This window comes from Prionailurus bengalensis, chromosome B2 (genome assembly GCF_016509475.1).
Source record: "Prionailurus bengalensis isolate Pbe53 chromosome B2, Fcat_Pben_1.1_paternal_pri, whole genome shotgun sequence".
In the NCBI taxonomy this organism is placed as follows: domain Eukaryota; kingdom Metazoa; phylum Chordata; class Mammalia; order Carnivora; family Felidae; genus Prionailurus; species Prionailurus bengalensis.
This window is the reverse complement of record NC_057349.1, coordinates 47,932,904-47,959,241: the sequence shown is the minus strand read 5'-3', so window position 1 is coordinate 47,959,241 and position 26,338 is coordinate 47,932,904. Positions and strand designations below refer to the sequence as shown.

Sequence of the window (26,338 nt, the reverse complement as noted above, 5' to 3'; positions counted from 1 at the left end):
GCCATCTGGAAAAAAAACAAATAAAATTGGATCTATACCATGCATCTAACAACAAAATAAGGTCCAGATGGATCAACAATTTAAACATCAAAAAACAGGACCTCAAAGTAATTGAACATGGGAGGATTCTTTTATAGTCTTGGGATAAAACATCTTTTAAAATATTACAATTAAAACTAAAAACCATGATATAAAATATATGAGACATATGATTATATTAATATCAAAAAGTCTGTATGGCATAGACCTAAACAAATAAGCAAACCAACAGAAAACTTATAACAGCAAACAGACAAACCAAAGCTAGTGGTGGGGAGGCTTTGCAACTCAGATCAGAGACATACAGCCAGTTTTCTGTTTTATAATGAGTACTTACCGATCAATAAGAAAACAATTTAAAATTACCCCATAAGGACAAAGTAAATGAACAGACAGCAAAGTTCATTAAATTCTTCTAGGAATACTCAACTCAACCCAACCTCCTTCATAACCAAGGTAGCCTTTTTGTTTGTTTGTTTGTTTGTTTGTTTAACCAATAAAATTAGCAAAGATCAAAAAGTTGACAACACTCTGTTTGGGCTCAAGTTCAGGGAAGTACTGTCATATGCTCCTCATCCCCTTTGCTGATGGGATTATAACTGTATGACCACTATGGAAAACAATCTTCCAATAATATGCTCAAATAACAAATGCTAATATCTTTAGACTTTGCAACATCCCTAGCAATTTATGAGTGGATATACTTGCACATCTGCAAAATTATTTACGTAAATGGGAGGTTATTCATTGTAGCACTATTTATAATAGTTGAAGATTGAAAACATCTATATAATATTTAGCAGGGAACTGGTTAAATAAATTATGAAACACTCAAATAAGGGAATACCATGAGTGTTTAAAAGAATGGAAGCACTTGTAAGCACTGAAAAAAAAAACACTATTATAAGGCATGGGGAAAAAACCCCAACATGCAGAATAATGTGTAGAGAATACCATAATTTCTTTTAAAAATTAAAAAGCCCATGCATACACACATATATCCCTGGAATGAAATAGAGAAACCATTTGTTTAACAAAACAATTGTTTTCTTCCAGGAGGGGAACTGAACAGCTAGGGAATAAAGTGAAAAGGAGATGTTTTACTCTATAGTCTTCTGTAGCTTTTCAATTTTTTACTATTTGAAGAAATTATCTATTTAAAATTATATTACTTCTAAAGTAAAATTACTCTCTGACTCTGTTCTCAGAGAGACTCAATTCTAAACTCAAATATTTGTTGTAAATTAAAACACAGGCAGTATGAAAACTGCCATTGGTATTCTGTAGGATGTAGACATTGATAGGAATAACTACCATCCAGGGGTGCCTGGGTGGCTCAGTCAGTTAAGTGCCTGACTTTGGCTCAGGTCATGATCTCACGGCTCGTGGGTTCAAGCCCTGCATCAGACTCTGTGCTGACAGCTCGGAGCCTGAAGCCTACTTCAGGTTCTGTGTCTTCCTCTCTCTCTGCCACTACCCTGCTCATGCTCTTGCTCTCTCAAAAATAAACATTAAAAAAATTTTAAAAAGGAATAACTACCATCTGTAATTTTATTTAAATACCTACGAATTTTGTTAAACAGAAATAAAGCAAAAACTGAGTGTTTGAAAAGCACATTAGTCTGGGGCGCCTGGGTGGCGCAGTCGGTTAAGCGTCCGACTTCAGCCAGGTCATGATCTCGCGGTCCGTGAGTTCGAGCCCCGCGTCGGGCTCTGGGCTGATGGCTCAGAGCCTGGAGCCTGTTTCCGATTCTGTGTCTCCCTCTCTCTCTGACCCTCCCCCGTTCATGCTCTGTCTCTTTCTGTCCCAAAAATAAAATAAAAACGTTGGAAAAAAAAAAATTGAAAAGCACATTAGTCCAGGCATATATGTTGGAAGAGAGAATAATGGAAAGAAGAAAATCAAATCACCAGGGAACTCATGCAGAGACATGAGTTTTTGTTTGTTTTTTTTTTAATGTTTATTTATCTTTGAGACACAGAGAGACAGACACAGAGAGACAGAGCATGAATGGAGGAGGGTCAGAGACAGGGAGACACAGAATCTGAAGCAGGCTCCAGGCTCTGAGGTGTCAGCACAGAGCCCGACGTGGGGCTCAAACTCACGGACTGTGAGATCATGACCTGAGCCGAAGTCGGACACTTAACCGACTGAGCCACCCAGGCGCCCTGAGACATGAGTTTTTAAGTGAGCCCAAAGTGGACAAGGGCAGGACTGAGCCAAAAAGGCTTGGATACACTTGCTTTTTGCAATGAGTAAAAACAGTAATTTAAGGCCACTCCAAGCACATAAGTAGACACAAAGTCATATGGATAGTAGCTTATTTCCTCTGCCCCTACATGAAAAACAACTTTTTTCCCTGAAGGTGAATGAAATCATAAGCTGCAGATCAGGGAAGTAATATTAGGAAGCATTAGTAAGCAAATAATTTAAAAGCATATCCCCTAAGATGGGGTCTACTTGTCCATAACATTGTATGCTACAATCTCTGGGTCACTGAGATCAACTATTGAAATTCTGGTAAGTGCTAGTTCTCAGACACAATATCTAATTACCAGTTATCAAAGCAGAGTCTCTCAGAAACTCTTCCATAATTTAGAATAAGAAATTTACAGTTAAGATGATACTTAATAGTCTGAGAAAAACAACAACAACAACAACAACTTTTCCAAGACAGAGCTTAAAATGAGTAACATAGGCTCTCCTAGCATTTACTTTTTTAGCTCATTTCCACTGTCAGTTCTGAAATACAAAAACTGTGCCCAAGACATTGTCAAAGCCGGAGAGTTTGTGTGCAAAAGGGAACACCAGGGTCTCCTAGTGATTGCACTGTTCCATGTGACTGTCTGACCAAAGTGAGCACCAATTAGAGCTGTTATTACAAAGGGACAATTTATTATCCTTTTTATATCACATACAGTTTTAGAAGAAAGCTGGAAACCTTTATCCTGAAGGAGGGACTAAAGTGGGAATGTGAGGTGTGGAATGGCCAGCAGAGGAGTTATTCGGGGATGAAGGTCCTTTCAGACTGATAATCATGCCGTGAGTCCCCAAAGGCTGGCCTTAAGCTCCACATTTCCACAGAAACCCACTGGGGTACCGTGTGAAGGCAATGAGAATATCAGTTTTGTCCTAAATTCCATGAGAAGAGCAACTAATACTAAGCATGCCCTGTGCATATATTATCACTAATACTTGGCAAAAGGATTTGGTGTTTGAATCTTATAAGCCTCAAGCAGTGAACAATACTTCTTCCTAAAATAAAAAGCCATTGACTAAACACATCAAGAAAACTTGATATACCTAAACTCACTCACTATACCTCATCTATAGGAAAGAGTTCATCGCCAAATCAGTTCTAGGCTATTTGAGTCTATTTAATCCAACAAAAGACATACAAGACAGATGCGGCAGAGATGAGTGAGGGACCTTGTCCTTTCTTTGTATATTATAGCATTGCTGCTGAGAAGACTCTGCCCAGCTAGAGACTACATTTTCCAGTATACCCCACACCCACCTCTGGAATTGAGTGTGGCTGTAGTTCTTAGAATGTGAACAGTAGTAACATGGGTCACTCCCTCGCCACGGAGGTAAGAAGCTGCTTACTTTTCCATCCTGTCTCTCCTCATGGTGAGCTGAATGAATAGGACTCCTAGGACCTACAGAAGGGCATAGCTACAGAGGGAAGGACTCTGGGCCCGTGAATGAAACTGTGAGAAAAGACCCCTGGTGAGGAACACCCACATCAGACTACAGTGAGAAATAGCTTCTATCATGTGAAGCCACTGAAAATTTAGGTATTAACTGCTGTAACAGCTAGCGTTCTCTCAACCATTATAAGTATTATTATCTTTATTTATAAATTAAGAAAATGAAGCTAAGGGACACCTGTCCCAATTCCTGATTTTGGCCCAAGTCATGATCTCATGGTTCATGAGTTTGAGCTCCATATTGGGCTCTGTGCTGACACTGCAGAGCCTGCATGGGATTCTCTCTCTCCCTCTCTCTCTTGCCCCTCCTATGCTCTTTCTCTCTCTCTTTCTCAAAAATAAAAAAAAGATACACTTAAAAAAAAAGAAAATGAGGAGCACCTGGGTGGCTCAGTTGGTTGGGTGGCCGACTATGGCTCAGGTCATGATCTCACAGTCTGTGAGTTCAAGCCCCACATCGGGCTCTGTGCTGACAGCTCAGAGCCTGGAGCCTGCTTCCGATTCTATGTCTCCCTCTCTCTCTGCCCCTTCCCTGCTTGTTCTCTGTCTGTCGCTCTCTCTCAAAAATAATAAACATTAAAAAAATTTAAAAAAGAAAAAGAAAATGAAGCTGAGTCAGGTTAAGTAACCAGCTCAAAGTCTGACAAAATTTCAAAGGCGACATTACTAGGGGGTGGGGGAGGTGGTACTAGTGCAAGAGAGAATACATTTTGCAAGCGGGACAACTGTTCACATGAAGTAAGAAGTGCAGGGCAAGGTCTGGAAGTTTACAGTGTTTAAAACTAAAGAAGGAAACAACAGTGACAAAGGATTCAAACTTGAAAACTCAATGGAGATAATATATAACATTTGTAAATAGTCCCCTTTCTTTTCCTGATGTATATTCACATCCTTCTCTGCTCCACTGTTTTTAAATGCAAACACACACACACACACACACACACACAGAATTTGACTCCCTGTCACAGCAAACTACAAGCCAAGGTATTTATGTTTAAGGACTCAAACTGTGCTTCCAGAACTCCTGGTGTTGCCTGAGAATGTTATACCAACTTTTGCAAATTCAGCAGAACTGTCCCAGGAAAGCACCCTACCCCAGGGAACAAAACTACCCTCCAGCAACACTCTGTAACCTTGGCCATCTTGGAAAACCTCAAGTGAGGAGGGAGCAATGGGCAGGAACAACTAGATCATTGACTCCTCATGTTTAGTAACTACCAACTCTGCAAAGATTGTTCTAGAATAAAATACAGAGGAGGCTACTAACAGAAGCTGCTGATTCCTAAATAATAAATATATAGTAAGCGTATTAGAATGAGAACAATAATATTGGCCAAATTCTCTGACTCTCCAGAGATAGAATTATTTCCACTATAGAAGAGTCTGGGATTATCCTAGGATCTCCTCAAGAAGATCAGGGTATTGGGTTAAACAACCCTAATCCACTATATTTTCCAGAGAGTAACATCTTTCTGATGTCATAGATACCAAGGTGAGACAATTAAAGGGAATAAAATATCAAGTTTATGATAAAGTGGGGTACAAGAAATCATTATCAACCACTAGTTATATATCTAAAACTTATTAGATGAAGACATGTGGATACAAGTGGGATATGATCTGCTATTACATTCTGGGGACTCTGGATTCAAAAATTAATATCTCACTCTAGGCCAGATATATCTGTTATATGGACCAAAAAAAACCCCCCACTCAACATCTGCCCTACCAAAATGTTCACTTTTCAAACAGCTTTGTGGGGTGAAACGATATCAGTCTCAAGTTCTTCATCTCATTGGTTACTAGTTGCAATGATATTTGTAACAGAAATGTTGTGAATTATACAAATATATTACAAATTTGTATTAAATAGCCCTCTCCTTTAAATTCCTAAAATAATCCCTAAAATAATGACTTTAATATGTTGATTTGAGAACAATGTTAGGAAGGCACTATTAATTGAGTGACTCAATTAAAAAGAAATACAGGCGAAAATTATTATAAAACAAATACAAACAGAATGATTGAAAGCCCAGGACAAGCATGGAAACTTGGAATATCCTGATGAAACTACCATTATGTCAGTGACAGGGGTAGTTTTTGAAAAACAAATGTTCATTTGCTGATTTCAATCCCTGTTATAAGGCACCTTGCTCTTCACTGATTGGACCTTTACAAAGGTTATATCATCTCTACATGGAATGCCTACGAGGGTTTCCATACGCTACTTTTTTTTGGGGGGGAATTTCTATCAAAATAGAAACAATGGCAAGGCTATATTCAAATCTATCCCCGGAAAAGGGCAGATACAAGTACTATAACATGATGGAAAGTTGACCTTCGTGAGATTTATTACTAAATCTGGCCTATGAGGAATAAAGCCAGTTAAATATTATCTCACTTGTGCTTAAGGGTGTGTTATTGAATGCCAATAATATATTGAACCATCAGGATGTTTGAGAAATAACTATATAAGAGTCTCAATCAACAGTCTTAAGAGACATTTAAGATATTTCAAAATAAAAAGCTTTTGCACAGCAAAAGAAACAATCAAGTATACTAAAAGGCAACCTACAGAATGGGAAAAGATATTTGCAAATGATATATCCAATAAATTGTCAGTATACAAAATACATAAAGAACTTATAAAACTCAACACCCAAAAAAGAAATAATCCAATTAAAAAATGGGCAGAGGATCTGAATAGACATTTTTCTAAAGACATTCAGATGACTAACAGATACATGAAAAAATGTTCATCATTTAGCATCAGGAAAATGCAAATCAAAAGTACAATGATATATCACCTCACACCTGTCAAAATGGCTAAAATCAACAATTTAAGAAACAACAAGTATTGGAATGTAGAGAAAAAGGAACACTCATGCAGTGTTAGTGGGAATGTAAACTGGTAGAGCTACTGGGGAAAACAGTATGGAGGTTACTCTAAAAACAGAACTGCCCTATGATCCAACAATCATGATACTAGGTATTTACCGTAATTCAAAGGGATATATGCATCCCTATGTTTATAGCAGTCTTATTTACAATAGCCAAGATATGGAAACAGTCCAAGTGTCCTTCAATTGATGAGTAGATAAAAAAGATGTGATATGTATGTATGTGTGTGTGTGTGTGTGTATATATATATATATATATATATATATATATATAGTGAAATATTATTCAGCCATAAAAAAGAATGAAAATCTTCCCATTTGCAATGACATGGAAGAAGCTAGAGAGTACAATGCTAAGGGAAATAAGTCAGTCAGAGAAAAACAAATACCATATGATTTCACTCCTATGTGGAATTTAGGAAACAAAACAAATGAGCAAAGGGAGAAAAGGAGAGAGAAAAACCAAGAAACAGATTCTTAACTATAGAGAACAAACTGATGGTTACTAGAGATGAGGGGTTGGGGGGATGGGTAAAATAGCTCAAGGGTATTAAAGAGTGCACTTGTCATGATAAGTGCCAAGTATTGTATGGAAGTGTTGATCACTATGTTGTATACCTGAAACTGATATTGCACTGTATGTTAACTATCTGGAATTAAAATAAAAACTTGAAAAAATAAGCCACTTAAGAGAAACTAAATTACTAGGTATTGTTTTTCAAATATACTGTGGGTTATTGTAGAAAATCTGGAAGATAAAGGGGAGATATCAATAAAAATGGTAAGAAAAATACTATTCCTCCCCACAAGACTAGAGATTTGTAGGAAAGCTGATGGACCATTTTTGATGACTAATCTGAAATGTTGCTGGTGCTTGCAAAAAATGTTTGATGGAAGGAGTAAAGTATCACCCAAAGACATGGTCAATTCAAAGTCTTACCAACACCAATTGTAGATATGGTGAAGTTTTAATTTACCACTTAAAACTGGAAAATCAAAACAAACCTGAAAGAACTGAATCAGACCCATGTTAGCTCAAAAATAATCAAGGTCCCAAATGTACTGAAGAGAAGCATTCACTATGTAAATCTTCCAGGAGCTTGATAAATCAGAATTGAGGCACTATTATTTTGTATCCTATAGCATCATCTATAGGATTCCCAACACTCTGAGCCTAATGTAGAAAATGGCATCTTGTTGGCTGGAAAGAGTCATCAACTGTCATCACCAACCCAACTAAAATGTGGGAATAAAATATACAGTAGAGTCCTCAACAATGAAACTGCTGCTCTGCTTGTCAGCTCAGGAATAAAAGGAAGCCTATTTTAATTTAGACTGGCATGTCCTTGTTCCTCAACTATTAGGTCCTCTTCATATCCTAAGGCAACTTGTACTTTTTAAAATTTCCTTACTTATTTTTTTTTTTTAATTTTTTTTTTTCCAACGTTTATTTTTTGGGACAGAGAGAGACAGAGCATGAATGGGGGAGGGGCAGAGAGAGAGGGAGACACAGAATTGGAAACAGGCTCCAGGCTCTGAGCCATCAGCCCAGAGCCTGACGCGGGGCTCGAACTCACGGACCGCGAGATCGTGACCTGGCTGAAGTCGGACGCTTAACCGACTGCGCCACCCAGGCGCCCCTCCTTACTTATTTTTAAATGTTTATTTATTTATTTTGAGAAAGAGAGAGAGAGAGATAAAAAGAGAGAGAGAGATCATGCATGAGCCAGGGAGGGGCAGTGGGAGAGGGAGAGAGAATCTTAAACAGGCTCCATGCTCACTGTGAAGCCTGATGCAGGGCTCAATCCTACAACCCTGAGGTCATGACCTGAGTAAAAATCAAGAGTTGGGCATGCAACTGACTGAGCCACCAGGCGCCCCTAACTTGTAATTTTTTTAAACTGTGGGTCATGACTCATGATCCAGCATGAGTCCTGAAGTAAATTCAGTAGGTCTATAATCAGCATTTATTTTTTTTTAATTTTTTTTCAAAGTTTTTAATTTATTTTTGGGACAGAGAGAGACAGAGCATGAACGGGGGAGGGGCAGAGAGAGAGAGGGAGACACAGAATCGGAAACAGGCTCCAGGCTCCGAGCCATCAGCCCAGAGCCCGACGTGGGGTTCGAACTCACAGACCGCAAGATCGTGACCTGGCTGAAGTCAGACGCTTAACCGACTGTGCCACCCAGGCGCCCCTATAATCAGCATTTAAAAAGAACACAAAAATAGGAAGTAGAATAAAAATCAGAGAACACATGGTAATGAAACGTCTAATGTGTGTGTGTGTGTGTGTGTGTGTGTGTGTGTGTGTGTGAGAAAGAAAGAGAGAGAAAGGGGAAGTGTGCATATGTAGTTTGTGGGTTATAATATGTGAGGGGTTGAGGGATATAAAACGTCCCTTTGCCTCTAAATACCTTTTCCTCAGTTCCATCACAGTGCCTGGAATTCAACAATAAAAGATTTATTTCTCTACAGCACAAAGATTTGGGGGATTTCAAAAGCAGCCAATTAAAGTACCTGGAAAGAATAAAATCTTATGTTTCATCAGCCAAGGCTGATGTGACTCCTCCATGAACACAAACCAAATGAATAGAACACAGTTAGATACTCCTATGGTAGGACAGTATGTTGAAAGAGTAGATGGCAAAACCACAAAGATCATCCTAGGAGTTCACATATTTAACCTGCAATCCTTCTGTTAGCACTGTTGACGATTCCCACACAGGATACTTCAGTGGTTGGCCACCATAAAAATCAGTAAGAAAAATTGTGAATATACCCTTTTATCTATGGCTCTTCAGTTCAAATTAGCCAGTATATTCACAGACACCATGGGAAAAGGTCTTTCATAGGGCCTTTAATTTTCACACCAGTTATAAATTTCATGAGCATTCATAGTCAGTCCTTCAAAGAAGTGGAAAGAATCTAAAGAAACATTTAGACCAATGATCCCTTAAGCCTCATTATACATCAGAATCACTGGGGATGTTTAAAAAATATATACGTACCTAGATCATATCCCCAGAGACTGAGTTCCAATTGGTTTAGGGAAGAGGCCCAGGCATTTTTTAATAAACCTCCTGAGTTGATTCTCCTGCAGAATTGAGTTTAAGAACTAATCAAGTCCTACCACCCATATGATTCTTGAAAAAAAATTTTTTAATGTTTATTTATTTTTCAGAGAGAGAGAGACAGAGTGTGAGCTGGGAGGGAGAGAGAGAGAGGGAGACACAGAATCCGAGGCAGGCTGCAGGCTCTGTCAGCACAGAGCCCAACATGGGGCTTGAACTCATGAACCATGAGATCATGACCTGAGCCGAAGTTGGGTGCCTGACTGGGCCACCCAGGTGCCCACACTCATATGACTCTTGAATCCACTTCATTATATTCTGAACAAATGTTTTGTTCTATTACTAAATAGCTATAATTACAATTATCTTCTTACTTAAATTGAGCAGCAATCTGTCTCCCTTTAGAATCAACCCATTAGTCATTTTTTTTCTACTTTGTCCTTTTCCCAGTACCCTCAACCCATATGTGTAGATGACAGGTCAACCTCCTCTATGATATGTCAGTTCTCAGTAACAGCACACACAAGCAAACACATCACAAAACACAGAACATAGTAACAGTAACACTTACTAAATGTTGGTGACCAATAATATTATTGTTGTTGTTATCATTATCACAATTAGGGAACAAAGCAAAGGTAACTATTAGTAGCAAAATTAGCGAAGCAATTTTGCTAAAACAAATGTCTAGAACATACCGCTTCACAAAATTGTATGGTAAATGGTATGAAATGATAATCTGGAAAGAGGCAAAATGTTTGTTTTTGTGTTTCCCTTACTTTTCACTTCCTACAGTGCCTTATAAAGAAGAAAGTAACAAGTGCAAGAAAAGTGTCACAGGTATGTTCAGGTGAGTCTTGGTAACAAGGCCTCTTTGTTCATATTTAAGACAATAGCATTTGACATTCAAAAGCTCTCCCACAAAGTTAAAAATAAGTCTCTAGTAATACCTCTTCTTAAAAGAAGTTTGAATAAGAATATGTAATTTTGTCCTCACAGAAGAAACAAAAAGGAAAAGGTAAATTGGAAAACAATAACTTCTGGGAATATATTTTTACTTCTGTGTCTATACCACTGGTTAGCCTTAACCCTTCTGTAACTCATTTTATCCACCATAAAGCCATGGAACTTCACTGTACTTTAAGAGATGTCTACTAGGATTAGTACAATATGCTCTCAGGCTTGGTATCATGTCTCAACTCCTGTGAACCCTCTATAAAGGATTACTATTTATCCTGTAGATCATGTTGCACTGAATTATAATGAGGTAAGCCAGATTTATCTGAGCTCTAAAATAAACAATAATAAAAATGACGATAGCACAGCCAGTTTTTTTGTTGCTGTTACTTAGGAAGTACCAGTGAAATACTTAAATCTTGCATTGTCTTCTGTATTTTTGCCAAGATCAGTAAATTAAACAACATTTTATGAATTACCCAAGCCTTATGTTGTCTAATTTAATCATGTATGTCATGATTAATTGGGAAATTCACCTGTAACTGTTAACTGTCTTGCTTAATACTATAGACAAAAAATGAAACAGCATAATCTAACAAACCTGAGTTCCAGAGGATTGCTAACTTCCCATCATTACTTTGCAGAGCTGAAAAATCATACCTTCAACTAAGGAAGTAAGGAGGGTAACATTGGCTGCTTTCCGTCTTCCTGCTGGTAAATTCAGGCCAAGCCTATCCAGTTTCTCTCTCAGGCAGCGACCCCCATTCTTGGATTTTGCTCTGTCCAGAAACAAATAAAAACTAAGTTTTGAAAGTTCACATTCTGAGGGAAATGATGAGGCGATTTGACCAGATGGGGAATTCAACATGAGATAGGAGGTCTACGGACTGAGTGTTGAGGAATATGGTATCAGTACAGCCAGAAAATAATGTCTTACCTTCTCAAAATGCCTCCCAACAGTGAAGCATTGAGGCATTCGGGTGGTGAGAGGCGCCTCTTCACCTCAGCAATGGTCACCTTGTATTTGGAAGTTGAACTGAGAAGGGACAAACGGCCAGGGACAGAGCAAAACAAGTCTGTGGGGTTGACCACACAGGTGCCACCTTGGGGGGGGGGGGAAGTATATCACATATTAGTGACAGTGAGAGGAGATCATTGAAAGACAGTTAATATCAAGCCACTACTTGGGATTTGGGAATACATGGCAACAATTGCTCCCATACATACACCACCAGGATCATCTCAGAAAGCTGCTCTGAAGATGTCCTTTCAAATAACAAGGCTTCATCTTTCAAATATCATACAGTACATGTTTGTGGGGGCACTATTTTTTAATTTTAACAAAAACCAGCATTCTATAGAGTGTATAGCACCACCAGTGCTAATGTTGACATCATACACACCAAGAAACACTTCAATTAATAAAAAAAACCCAAATCCATCAGTGAACCCCACAGAGGGTATGTATTGTTTTTCCATAGCTCTGTGTATGTGTGTGTATAGATGTGCACATACATACAATGGATGGATATATTTTGTGACTTGTTATATAGACAAAAGTTTGAAAGCTCTTTTCTGAATTATTTGAAAACTTCCTTCTCTTTTCCCTCATCCACCTGCCAACTATAGGTACTTGAGTCACTCAGTTCCCAGGTACCACCAAAAATAATTTTCCTATTGTCATAAACTTTCAACTCATGTCGGGGGATGATAGGTCACAGCTCTCTACCATATGTCAGCTGTCAGGATTGGCACACACAGTCAAATACAGTGCAAGAGTTAGAACATAGTAACAGTCACATTAAATGTTGGTGGCCAATAATATTGTTTTGGTTGTTGTTATCATTATTACTATTAGAGAACAAAGCAAAGATAACTGCTAATGGCAAAATCACCAAAGCAATCTTGCCATGCTGGGCCTCCCGGGGCAGAAGACTTTGTCTCCAAGCTCCAGAAAGATCCTTGAACTTTGCTCTCCTCCAGGACACCAGAGTACATTCCCCAACCCCAGGTACCTGAAGTAGACTTGAAGACCCAAGATGGTCATTGCTGAGAAGAGTTTCCCTCTGCCCAATCCTCCCTTACTGCAAAAATCCTGACCTAATATCCATATTACTAACACTGTGCTAAATAGCCTTGGGGTCCAAGGCTGCCTCCTTGTGCTTTGAGCAATCTGAGGACATAGTTTTTAAGGTTCACTGGCAAATTCAAATTCAAGGTTTGCTTTCCCGAGCATACATTTGATTTCTTCAGCTATGGGAGATCTTAAGACTCATCTCCCCAAAAGTCAAGTTCTATGAGAGAAAAGAGGAAGAAGTAGGTGGAAGAAGACAAACAGTCAGGGGAGCGTTACCCAAAATCTTTCTACTTGAAGGATGTTCCTCAACTGGCAGCACTGGCATCTCCTAGGGGCTTGTTAGAAATGCACACTCTCAGGCCCAACTCCAGACCTTCTGAGTCAGAATCTGTATTTTAACAAGATCCCCAGGTGGTTAACGTGCATGTTAAGGTTTGAGAAGACCTGGTCCAGGACTCACCACTTGCCTCCTACACAGGTCCTCACCTCCTTTACTAAGCTGCTCAGGTGAAATGCTGTGTTGCTAGAGTCTCTGGCATTCAGATTTGGGTGTGTTCTCTGAGCACAGTGGCTAAGAAACCTGGGAGGATGTTTAAAAAGGCAAAGGGGTCCTGGACCTGGGTGCAGAGAACAAGTTAACTTTACCCTACTCTTAAAGTGTTTCTACCTTTGTACTACCTGGAATTCTTCCAGGTCGTCTTATTGTCATCCAAGCTTCCCCTGAGAGTACTGGGATCAATGTCTTTCTCCTTAAGCATTCTGAGGCTGGTGATCATTCTTAATGACCCCTCACAGAAGACAGGATATTGAGAATATTAAAGTAGCCAGACCTCTCCAGACTGGGAAATGAGTCCTGTATGCTTGGCTAAATTTCCAATGCTAGTGCCTGGAAGCTGGTCCTTAGTTTGAAATCTGAGAGATCACAGTCTTAACTGTCAAATTGAAATCCTTTTCCTGGAGGCACCTGGGTGACTCAGTCAATTAAGCGTCCAACTCTTGATTTCTGCTCAGGTCAGGATCTCATGGTTGTGACACTGAGCCCCATGTCGGGCTCCACTCTGATAGCTCGGAACCTGCTTGGGATTCTTTCTCTCCCCCTCTCTCTCTCTCTCTCTCTGCCCCTCCCCATAGCATGCTCTCTCTCTCTCAAAATGCATATATACATATATACACACAAAGTCCTTTTCCTGGCATTAACCTTGTGGTCAACATATTGGAAATCATGCAAATGTTTGTCTCAGGAGCTCGAAACACAAACTCACCTGTGTTTCCCCACTTTGCATTGTCATAGAGAATTTTATTTTATTTATTTTTTAAATATTTCATTTTTAAGTAGTCTCTACACCCAACGCAGGGCTCGAACTCATAACCCTGAGATAAAGAGTTGATTGCTCTGCTAACTGAGCCAGCCAGCTGCCCCTGTCATATAGAATTTTTAAAACTAGTCATCGTCATCATTATTATCCCCAGATTTTGGGTCCCAAAACTACCATCATCCTTTCATTGATGCTCTCTCCTTTTATACCTATAGATGCAAAATGCATTTTACAAACAAACTCTTAAGTGACTTCTCAAATGTTGAGATGAACAGGATATCAATGAAGCTGGCTTTTAGCATCATACTGTGAGAATCAGGATCCCCAAAAGTTAAGAATTTAGGCCATTATGAGGTCACCCAAAGCAAAAAATATTAAGAAATCATAATATCTACATTCAAAATTCACAGAGCTCTCTCCCAAAAATAGGCCTCCACCCATGGTCATGGAATCATAAGTAAATTTACATTCTTACATAAACCCCCTCCTCTTGTAAAATAGCCAATACACAACTGAGGACACAAGGAATCTCACCCAATAGGTCTCAAGTCAATTATGAGAGAAGAGTGTTTGTGCATGTGTTACTTTCCCAGCCGGTCAAGGGAAAAGAAGGACAAAATTTTAGACCTTTCCTATCTTTACTAGTCTACAGTGGGTTAGAAACCTATTTTAGGGAGATGCAGAAGACTCTAAAAGATTGTTTTTTTAAAAAAAAAAAAAAGTTAAATCAGGCTTTCTCCACTTGGAAAATCACCCCCTTTTAGCAAAATGAACCCCATGCACTGAAAGCCAGCTGCTCCCAGAGAAGTCACTAGATCTGCTATGTGGCCAAGTGCTATCTTCCTGGGCTCTGGGTCTTTCTCTCCTGCATCCAGCCCAGGTTGGGCTTCTGGCTTATGCTCAAATAAGCATTTATTAGGTAAGTTACACAGCCTGCATATTAAGAGTATTCTTTATGCACACACAAACTGCCTGGAGGATTTATTTTGTATTCAGGATTAGCCATCAACTCTAGAGTCTTTTATTTTTTATGTCACAGCATCTTTAAAGGGAATTTCTGTTGCTTTGATAGTTGGCATTGCTGCAGCCTTGGGGAACTCTCTCGTCCTGGCTAAAGACTTGGCAACTTGTAGAGTTTACAGCAGCATGGGGAACCTGCTATCTTTCTTCCCAGTGGTTTATTTGGGGAGGGGGGGAGGAAGAAAAGGGTGATAGGTCAACATAACAGATGTTTGCATTTAGAATGAAGAGCCAAGGAGGTGGGGTTTCATTCTGGAGATCCAGACTACAGATAGCAATGATGAGATTTCAGAGGAAAGACATGAGAGTCAACCATACCAAGCCATTTACAGTATTCATCCCCAGTATTACCAGTTGAAGTTCCTCATGGTGCCTGTGTTGCATGTCAGCTCTTATTGAAATGATGTAACATTCATTCTAGATCCAGCACTCCAGTTAGAGGTGTCTCTGGTGCCACAACCAAGGTATTCATGCAGAACTTCTCTAGAGTACATCTCTTTTCCATTCATAGTGCACAGAAGCAATACTTCCATGGAGGACACTATTTTTAAAATTGAAATTTGGAGATGGGGCTTCCTATTTCCAGTGATGCTCAAACTCAGATCTGTAGCTATAGAAACAGCATAAGAAATCAGGGACTATCTATTTAAGGTCACTTGTCTAGAACATGACTATCATAAAAGGGATAACTTTGCCACAGCTACAGGGAAGTCAGCCAAAGAATTACTGTGCTGGGGACAAAACCAGGCATGAGACACACAGACACAGATTCTTCGGCTGCCAGACCTTGTTAGATCCCATGAGGCAAGAAGAAAAACGGGGTTGGGCTGCGCCATTCCTGGTATGCCTGGAGACCTCTGGCCCTGTGTGTGCAAGCACCGCGTGGGGGGAGTGGAAAAAGTACGGGGCTGCAAGTAAGAGGTTGGCCAACAAGCGACCCATGCAACCTTAGATGAGTAACAACTCTGGGCCTTGATCTGTCCATCTGAAAAATGGGGATGTTCACGCCTGCTCAACTTATTTCCCCAGCTCGTCAGGAGGTGCAACAGGAAATGGATGCACATGTGCTCCGCAACCTAAGTAAAGCCCACCCAACTCCACCACTGTGTCAAACAACTACCGCGTCTCAGGGCGCTACCTGTGCAGCGCAACAAGACCCCCACCCACCTTTTGCCAGGCTATCGGAGAGAAAGGCTGAGGTCTGAATGCGCTTTTTCCCTCCTCATCCAAGGCAATTAGGGCAGAGGAAACAGGCTCGGCAGTCTCCAAGGAACTGTGGCTCTCCTGGCGCCCCCAAAGCTGCCTCTAAGCCACGCGCCCCCTCTGGGTGCCTTCCTCTCTAAGAACAGAGCTGCTGATGGCTAGAGGCCCTGTGCGCTCTCCAGGTGCGATCAATACTTCCTGGCTGGCTTCTGGGCGCGGGGCCCCTGCGCTCAGCCTCTCCAAAGCCGCAGCGCCGCCCCACTCCCTGCCGCTTCGGTGTTGACATAATTAGACCAAATCTTGAGAGCAAAATAAATGTTCTGTTCGCCTTACAGCCAAACAGATGTTTACAATTCAAATGAAAGAAATACAAACGGCAGGGATTTTTTTTCTCCCCTTCTTCATCTCCAGTGATCGCTCGTTTTTTCTGACACATTAAAAATGTGTAAGCGATTATAGGAGTTTCCTGTCCCTGTTTGTTCTGCGGGTGCATTTCTGCGAGGTGCGCGTGGAAGCTGGGTGGGGTAGGATCATTCTCCGCTGCTTCCTCTCTAGCCCCTCACCCTTCTCAATCCCAAATCCCTGGTGTAATACCCTCCTCGCTCCTCTCCTCCCACAGCAGATATTAATTGTAATCAAACGGCAAAGGGATAGTGGTTTAATTGCAATCAAATAGGCCTCAGATGAGGCATCAGCTGCTAACTGCCCTATTTCAGGGAAGGATATACCCTTACAGGTATAAATGGATTACCAGGTTTGAAAGCGCTTCTTGCCGTGCAGATTCGAGGCAGAACAAAAGAAAGGGATGTCTGAGCGGGGAGACCTACTGGTTTAATGTGGCTGTGTGAGTGTGTGTGTGTGTGTGTGTGTGTGAGAGAGAGAGAGAGAGAGAGAGAGAGAGAGAGAGAATTAATCCCCATTTCCCAATGCAGGGAGTGCTCTGGCTTTTGGTGATTTTCAAAGCAATAAAGAAATTAGAGAGAAGACAGTAGGCTATGGAAAAAGATCTCCCCTTGCCAGCAAAAAAAGATTTCCAAGAAACCATGCCTATAGACCCTTTACTATATGAGTTTTAGACTTCATATAAAGGAGACTGGATTTCGACTCTCCAACGTCTGTATTTGGGGACTAAAGAGGCAGGCAAGGCTCCAGGTGTGTTTCTGGCTCTATTTTCAAAATGGATGAGCTGTAGAGATGAGTTTGGGCGATTCTCATAAAGAGAGATTCTGGGGGTTCTGACAAAAGAGAAACAAGGCTTTCCACCCCACTCCAATCTTAACGCGTTTTGGGAGCTGCTGAAAGAGCCTTTGGCTCTTCCAAAGTCGAGTTCCAAAGCTCAGGGCTCTCACAAAACTGAAGGAGCAGAAGCAGCTCATCCTCTTGGCCCAGGCAGACTGTGGGCAGCCAGGTGGGGGGGGGGGCAGGGGTCTGTAGAAGGGGACAGCAGGCAGGTTCATCTACCCCATTATTGGCAGGCTGGGTGATTGATGCTAAACTCCATTTCACAGAAGCATTTTTAAAAAATTAAATCAGATCTGACAATGTTTGTACCACAGCGTAACTGCCTCCTCCTTGGCGTGCCAGTCACCTCTAAGCGATCTGACAAACTCCAGCTCTCTTAAAACGTGCAGAGTTCAGATCATATTAATTCCCCAAAAATGTTTTGATTCAAAGTAGTTTGTATTTTGTGTAGCCACGGGCAATCCAGAAAGCGCTCCTGCCTGCCCGTGGCCTGGTCCGCTCCCTCTCCGCGTGGCCCAGAGGCTATGGCGGTATTTAAGCGTCTGAAATTAGCCTGGGGCTGCAAGGCAGAGTGATCACAAAGCGAAACAAGGGCGCTTCCCCCTCTTCACTTTTTTTCATTTTTTTCTTTCTTCCTTTTTTTTTTTTTTGAGTTTGCCATCCTGATTTCTCAAAAAAGACCAGGGCCAAAATGTCACTTTCCACCCAAATATGGGAAAGCTGGGTCTTCTCATCTCCCCTCCATCCTCTTCTCAAGGCCATAGCCCCCTACCCAATTGAACCCCTAACCCCTCGATTCCAATCTGTATCCACTCATTATTAGCATCATCATCATAGTCGTCGTCATCATCAACATTGTTCTCCTACTATTAAATTCTCAGAGCAAGAAATGAAAGGGACCAGCACCTGACAAAGGGGAGGGGGCCATGAGGGAGCCTCAGAAGATTCTTGGGGAAAAGAAGAGTGGGCTTTCCTTTCTTTTTAATGATTAAAAACACAGACGACTCCTGTAAATAGAAGCCTCATTTCTTCAAGATGCCTTTTGAAACCCAGTATCTGAATATTCAACGAAGGCAAAGCCCCACTCTGTACGTACAACATTAATATGATCTCTGCAGAATTTGCTACTCAGAAATATTAACATATCAAAGCCCAAGCCGGAGGCGAGAGAAGCTATCGATACTCAAGCACAGGGTAAAGTAAAGATTATTGGTTCTGATGGTTGGAGTAGCGGAGCTGCGGGCAAAATCGCGCACACCATTAAGCGAGAATGAGCGTGCGGGAGCGGCACCTCCGAGGCGGTGGCAAATATTTTATCTAGGTGGTAATTACCTCGTTGGTGCCCCTCTTCCGGGCTTTCTTTGACTATCCGGCCTTCATTATAGGCAAAAACAATGTAACTACCACTTACTGAAGTGAGTCAGAGAAATGGTATTTTGTTCTTTGCTAATAGAAGTGGCCAAATTTAAAGAACTGAGTGCTCTTCCGTCCTCCAACACACACACACACACACACACACACACACACACACACACACACACAGCAAACCAGGACAATCTCTCCCTGGTGAACTCATGTGGGGCACTTAGGGATCTTTCTTCTAGAAGAGCACTTAGGAGTCTTTGGAAATGAAATCTGTTTTGTTCCTCCCACAGTAAATTCTGGAAATTGTCAGAAATGTAAGTTTATCAGAGAACTTAGCAGGGGAGGAAAAATGGCAAAAAGTTGTGCTTTTCAAGAAATCATGTTTCCTGTGGAGAGTCACCTCGAAAGTATGGATTAAAAGAGAAACAGGCATTCCTATCTAAACAAAACCATTACAGAATATGGCAGAGCGCTTGACTTAGTGTCCTCCTGATTTTTGAACAAAGGTGACTTGAGTTGTTTATATTAAGAATCCAATGCACTACCATGACAACAGAGAGAAGGGGCTTCCTTAACTTTTCTTCAAAAATGGGGAGTCCTGAGATTTAGGGCTGTGTGGGATCCAGCACGATGTACACAACCTTTAGGCAAAACTTCCTTGCTATCCATTTGTAAATTGTCATGAACATTGATTGTTTCAGAGTAACACACGCACACAGACACACACTTGGTCTCCTGGGCTCAACCAATTTAACTGGCTTTTCTCTTAAACTGTGGAAATGGAATAAACTCAGCAGCTAAATTCTAAATTCCTTCGCAGGGGTTGAGGGAGGGAGGACTAGGGTTTAGTCACACAATACAGACAGAAACCCCAAGTTACCTCCTCTTCCTCTTTGAAGCCATGCTATTCTCCTAAAAGATCAATATTTGATTTAAAATAGCAGGCTCCACCTGATTTTCAGGTGATACGGAGTGACACCAAATTCTACAACAACAATAAAACATCACCTAAGGAAGACCATTTATGTGCCTGTAATAGGACCGGACCGCAGTTCTCATTTTATAGTTACCCAAAAGCGTTGACCTTTCTTTGGGGCATGCTGCGGAGGTGTCCCTTAAATCTCTCTCCAAAAATTCAACTAATTACACAGCCACCTCCCTTCCAGCTCCCGCCCTCGATCTCAAATAATTCCCATCCTCTGGCAGCTATTGTAAGATCTGATGCAATTTCCAGGCATTTGAGAAGGTGATCTTGGAACAAGTGCGGAACTGAACGCGTCGACCGCAGTAGCGCCAGCCGGACTCTGGGAGGAGCCGGCTCTGGGCGCTAATTAGTGGCGCTGTCCTTCAGCACCACCGACATCTCCATGCGCCCTCAGTGTTCAGCCTCACCTTTAGTGTGACCGCCCCAACAGACCCAGATCAGCACACCTCACCTGACCCCTCTTTCATCGTGCATTTTTAATCCCTCCCTTCAACAGTATGTGTATTTCATTTCAATTTTCTCTAGTCTGGGCCTATTTCATGTCACTTCAATATGGCTGAATATTAGCCTGGCTGATAAGCATAATACTGCTCATTTTAAGAACTCCTCATCGAGCAACACTAGTAATTTTTTGAAAAACCTCTATGGGGTGAAACAACAGAGTTGAATGGCTATTTTGCATTTAATGGAAGTTCCAAGTACCCACTATGACAATCGTCAAGTTCCAAAAAAAAAAGCAATCTTTCTTCCTCAATTTAAATGGAATTTCACATTGGACATTGGGTTCTAAAGCCTGCCGTTTAAACATGAAAGAATCCATTGCTTTCTTTGGAAAAGCACTGGAATCTTTCAACAAGCTTTGAAAGAGATGGACAGGGACTGAAGGACGTTTATTTGGTGCCATCAGAAGTGACTCAGTCTTTAGCAGTTCAGTTACTAAAGACAACTGTGACCCTGGAGCTGGAATTAGTCCTGGTGAATAGGCCACATCTTATTAATTCGTATGAAGTTGGGATAACAGCTGGTCCCCTTGCCTTGTGTGCTCCTCGGGTTACTCAGCTTGCTGGGAAAATGAGCTTCAGAGGCTCTGGGTACAGTTAAGTGGGGAGGCCAGCAAAATCTGCACTGCCTTGAGGCCCTTAAAATGCCATAGTTCAAAACCTTTTGTCAGAATGGAACATCTGAGATGCAGCCCCCTTCAGTGTCTGAGCCAAAATCAACAGCTCCCAACTCTGGCCTCCCCCCCCCCCACCACCACCTTCCGATTCCATGGGTAACTCTGGATTCAGATGTTTTCCTCAACAGATGGGAACAAGAAAGCTTTATCCGGTACAGTTAACACCACCTCCTCCTCCCACCTCCCTTAAAGAAAGAAATGTTCTGGACACTTAGAAAAATAAGGGCAGCTACAATATTGGTGTTTCATTAGCCTTCCCTGAAGCCTCAACGAATCTAGCCTTTCACAGTATCCTTCAAAGCCTCAAGCTAACACCATCACCTCAATCACCCAGGCGGTGGCTGGCACATTTGGGGCTAAAAGAGACCAGAAATTCTGCTTGAGGATGTGGTGATGGGGAAAGGAGGTGTGACAAGGATTTTTTCCCTTTCTTTTCTTTTTTTCTTTTTTCCCCCTTCTAACTTTGATTCTGTCATTGTTCCATGAGAAACAGCAAATCTCTTCTTTTGTAGGTCTTTTGGGAAGAGGCTAGATCCAAGCTTCAATGGAGAAGGGGACTATGCCTGTGTTGGACAAAAGTAATTGACCAAGAGTAATTGTTTTCTTAATCATCAGACAAGTGTCTGGTGGTTACAAGCACCACCAGATCTTCAAAACAAAGTATCAGATGAGAGAAGAATGTTTCATTTTAACATGTCACTTACCTCTTCTTATCACTCCACCTTGACCATTGAGAACAAGCCCACACTGGGCTTCCACGGAGCCCTTAATAAAAGAAAAAGAAATAAAAGCACTCAAATAGATACTAATAGGTGTGAACACATGAGTTAAGTCTTTCAATCTGCCCCATTCCTTGAACCCCCATATCCCAATAACCCTGTAGTAGACATTTAAAAGCAACCATTGAGCTGGAGCAAGTTTGGCAGCACACGTGATTTCAAGGGGGAAAAAAGTGCCAGAAAAACCACAATCTAAAAGTTGTATAAATCTTAAGGTATGCATTTTGCAGCACCATACAATATTGCACTTCAAAGCACCTGAGTGCCTTTCATCTTGGCATAAGGGAATGAGAAGCCCTTTGAGTCCCCATCAAGGCACATAGCATATATACAGACAGTTTCCACAGCACTTTCTGCGTGGAGCAAATTACACTGAAAGTGTCAAGTCTGGCACTGTGGGTTTCTTGGGAGCTCAGAGGAGCCATTTCAAGTGCAGGCTTCAAGATATCTGATGTTGGTTCTGCTTTACCACAGAGTAGGAGTATCCTACCCAAAATATGCCTTAGAGAGGAAATACCTTCAGGTTCACTCACTGTAGGTCTTCAGGCTCCTAATGGATTGAGGGATCATTTGAGCTGGGAAGAAGGAAAGGGTTTGCTGATTTTTTATTAAGAAAAATAAAAAATTTCTCTCTCTGTCTTTTTTCTCCTGAGTTGAAATGTGTTAAAGGCTCATTTTCCTTTACAAACAAACGAGGTATTGGACATGAAAGAGGCCTTGAAGGGTGTTAACCTACCCAACAGCCCGTGAAGAGTTAAGTAAATGCGGAGAGAGTCGGTGCATAATAAAAACCCACTTTACAAAACAACCTTTACAGCCCTGGCTCCCTTTCGCTTCCCCATTTTCACCATATTGAGGCAGGCCTGTAAGACCCCCCTTTTCAACCTACTCACGAGCTCTTTCTTATTTTAAATGTTCTGCCTTAAAGTGATTATCAAATCAATATGAAAAAAAAAACTTGGAGACTGAGCATAAATTAAAGCAGTGATGGGAAAAGGTGTGACAGTTTCCTTTGTTGGCCATAGCAAATCTTTTTAGGGGACTCAAAGATGGAACTGAAGCCACAAGACTGTTTGCATCTGTTAGGCAGACTTAGACCGCCCTCCAAACCATTGGACTTTCACTTAAAATTCTGTGCAGGGAAAAGTATATTTACATTTGTTGCATTTGAAATGAGGCATATGCTGATGAATGTTTTAAAAAGGAAGAAATAAAAGGAGAGAGACGGGTTTCTCCCACACATCCCCTCCCTATTTCTCTTTTTAAAAGTAGCTATTACTTTTTTTCTCTTTCTTTTTCATTCTGCCAACTACGTCCAGGAGGAGTGGAAGAAAATAACTTGCCAGATTTACAACTTGCTTCATATATATATATATATATATATATATATATATATATATATATGGCATGTATCTACATACATAACAATGGTATATACATATATAGATGTGTCTATAGACATAGATACATAAATATGTCATATATCATACTCCTCAAATTCTTTTAGTATCTTGGAGTATATCCCTCAGTATGAGCAATAAACTGAAAAGAGGAAACCAAGAATATAAAAAAGATATAGACTTAAAAAAGGGTCTCGAAATATCTGAAATGTAGAAGGTAAAGGGCCTTGAAGCTCTCCAAGGGAGTGAACCGCTTTCTCTCCCATTCTCTGGCACACTGTTAAGATGTTTATTTCCTTAGAAGAAACGAATCTTGGTCTCTACACTTAACAAACTTTTCCCCCTCATAAGTAAAACATGTTGTTTGGTCGGATGACATTGCATAAATGACCAGTTGAATGGCACTAAGTCGAAAATTGGATAAACTACGGTGTTCTTTTGCACGGGATTCGCTCTTTGTCTGGTGCTTGCAAATGTTCTAATCCCCTCTTTTGAAAAATGCCCGGCTTTGTGCCTAGCACAGAAAAAAAATTTGTACAGATACAAAAAAATCAGCAGCAGACGCGGCTATTAAAAGGAGTAAATAGGTTTTAGTTGAGCTAAGCATTGAATGGCAGATTTTTTTCCCCTCGAGACATAAGGGGATCCTTGTGAAAAATGTAAAAATGTTCTGAGTGTATAAAATTATTTTGTGTATATAAGTGGAGAAAGTCAAGGTTTATGGAGCCAAATCTCTTTTCTCGTGTGCCGATCTTGCACCTATGGTTCTTTGTTGGGACTGTAAGGGCTTTCACTTTAATTTCAAAATAATCCCTTGGTCGGAGGTAAATGAAGGGAAAAGATTTTCTGTGCGCAACAAGGGATCTCTTACGTCTCCAATTTGTGCTCTTCCCGTATCTTCCCTTTCGTTGTGGAGGCTGTGGAGAAGCTGGCCCCCTTTGTGCGGACTGAAAAAGTAGGGACTCATCTACGGCTCCTCTTTCAGCCAAAAGAAGATACAAATTCATGTCTTCTAAGTTCTTTTTTAGATATTTGTGGGTTTATTTGCTTGAAATATGGCTGGGGGCATATGTCTGCAAAATTATAAATTCTATTGTTGGCAAAGAATGTGCAAAAATACATTGAGGAAGAAAGTAGGAGACAGATACATCTGATTGATGGCCTCCACAGTATCTGTATTTCTCCCTCCCTCCCTCCCTCTCTTCCTCCCTTCGGTCTTTCTTTCCTCTCTCTTTTTCACTCTTTCTCTCTTCCCTCCTGTTTCTCCTTTCCTCCCCCCCCCTTTTTCCCTTCTCTCTTTTCCTTTATTTCTTCATTTCCTTCTTTTTAAGGAGTTGCATCTTATGTAAAAGTTAATAACCTGGTGAGAAAAATAAAGTTTGTGAATTACCCAACTGGGTGGTGGTTGGGGGTGGGGGGGAGGGCTTCTTAGAGAGAATTACGCTCAAGTCCACAACCTGGTAAACGGCGTTGTGCAGATTTTTTTCCTTGGGGTAAAATTTTGAGAGTTGCATTTGCGATTCTTTACTTTCCACAGCAATCTAGTATATTCGGGGAAACTTTTGCTAGAGCTCAACAAAGTCGCCAGAACAAACCAGTTCCCCAATTCTTAATAAGTTCCCCATAAGCTCAGTCTGGGATAAACACCTGGCACACGGGGGTAGACCCAGCAAAGTGCAGAGACTGAGGGTGCGATTGGTCATCAACTTATCGGGTCTTACTCTGAGTCCCGATGGCTCAACCAGCCACCGCGGTCTCCTCCATCCCATCCCCTCAGGGACAGAAATGAGGCTTCACAACCGACTTCGGTGCAGACCGACCGAAAGTGGGGGCCCGCAGCTAGCCAGACTCCCGGGCGTCCAGGTGAAATGCCTTGATCCAATGAGAGTGACAGAATGGCACACGCCTCCTCTAATTGTTTTGATAACTTTCCATAAGTGGGGTGTGAGAGTGTGTGTGTGTGTGTGTGTGTGTGTGTATGTGTGTGTCAGAGAGAGAGAGAGAGACGGAGAGACAGAGAGAGGAGAGGAGAGGAGAGGAGAGGAGAGGAGAGGAGAGGAGAGGAGAGGAGAGGAGAGGAGAGGAGAGAGGCGAGGAGAGGCCGGGCGAGGCGAGACAGCTTACAGTCAGAGCTTTAACGGAGCGGGAGGGGGAGGGCGAGGAGGGGAGGGCGCAGACAAATTCGCTGCATGCTTATTTACCTGCAAGTCGTCTGCTCCCGCGGCGGCCAGCCCCAGGCTGGGCCCTGGCAGGAGTCTTTGATCTGGATGCATTCCATACTGAGAGCCATGGCTCATGAGGGACAGGTCGTGGCGGCGGTAGGCATCGAGGCAGCCCAGCTCCCGCCTCTGCTCGTCCAGGCAGGACGACTTGAGCGCCCGCGCATTGTGCAGGTTAATAAAGTCGGTGGGCTCCCCGTGGTGGATCTGCTGGTAGTACTGTTGAGAGTGGTGGAGCGAGTTCAGAGAGTAGGCGTCGGGGGTGACGGCCGGGTGGCTGTGCTGAAATTCGTAATGGAAGGACTGGTGGTGGAGCGGGGTATACTGGTGGTTAGTGGAGAAGTAGGGGGACGCAAACTCTGTGCCGGTGGTGGAGTAAGTTAAAGGAGAGGAGGAGGAATAGGCGACAGTGGAATTGGCTACGGACTCCAGACAGCCAAGCTGCATCAAACGGTAGCTGTTTGATCCGTCGTGACGTATCTGGAAGGAAGAGGGGGAAAAGGGAGAGCAGAAAAACTTGAGGTTTGTCATTTTGCAACCGAGGCGCCGCTCTCCCGGAGCCAGGAGCTTTCTCTGGCTCTCCAAGGAGAGCAAGCACGCAGGGCTGGGGCCGAGCCGCAACCCCGGCTCAGCGCCTTTGCCAAAGAGCCTTTGCGAGCAGGCGAACTGGGGGTGGGCGGCCTCGTCCTCACAGTCGAGAGGGCGGAAAAAAATCCCCCACCCTATATAGGTGCGGGTGACACCACACACACACGCACACACACACACACACGCGCGCGCACACACAGAGCCCGTGCCTAACTTGCACAGGGAGCTGGGCGTCGGGAGCCAGGTTTGCGACTGACTCCGGGGCCACGGGGAGCAGAACCGGAGTCC

General features: G+C 41.9%; 1 protein-coding gene across 1 annotated transcript in view; it reads right to left on the bottom strand.

Annotated features, from left to right (window-relative positions):
• TFAP2D (transcription factor AP-2 delta) overlaps positions 1-26,133 on the bottom strand; it is a 58,419-nt gene extending 32,286 nt beyond the window's left edge. The window contains exons 1-4 of the mRNA XM_043591636.1: positions 25,445-26,133; positions 21,769-21,829; positions 11,617-11,782; positions 11,340-11,458 (exon numbers count right to left, since the gene is read on the bottom strand). Coding sequence (XP_043447571.1) covers positions 11,340-11,458; positions 11,617-11,782; positions 21,769-21,829; positions 25,445-25,993 — 895 coding nt within the window. The 5' untranslated portion in view covers positions 25,994-26,133. The remainder of the gene's footprint in view (positions 1-11,339; positions 11,459-11,616; positions 11,783-21,768; positions 21,830-25,444) is intronic.
• Between the last annotated feature and the right edge of the window lie 205 nt (positions 26,134-26,338).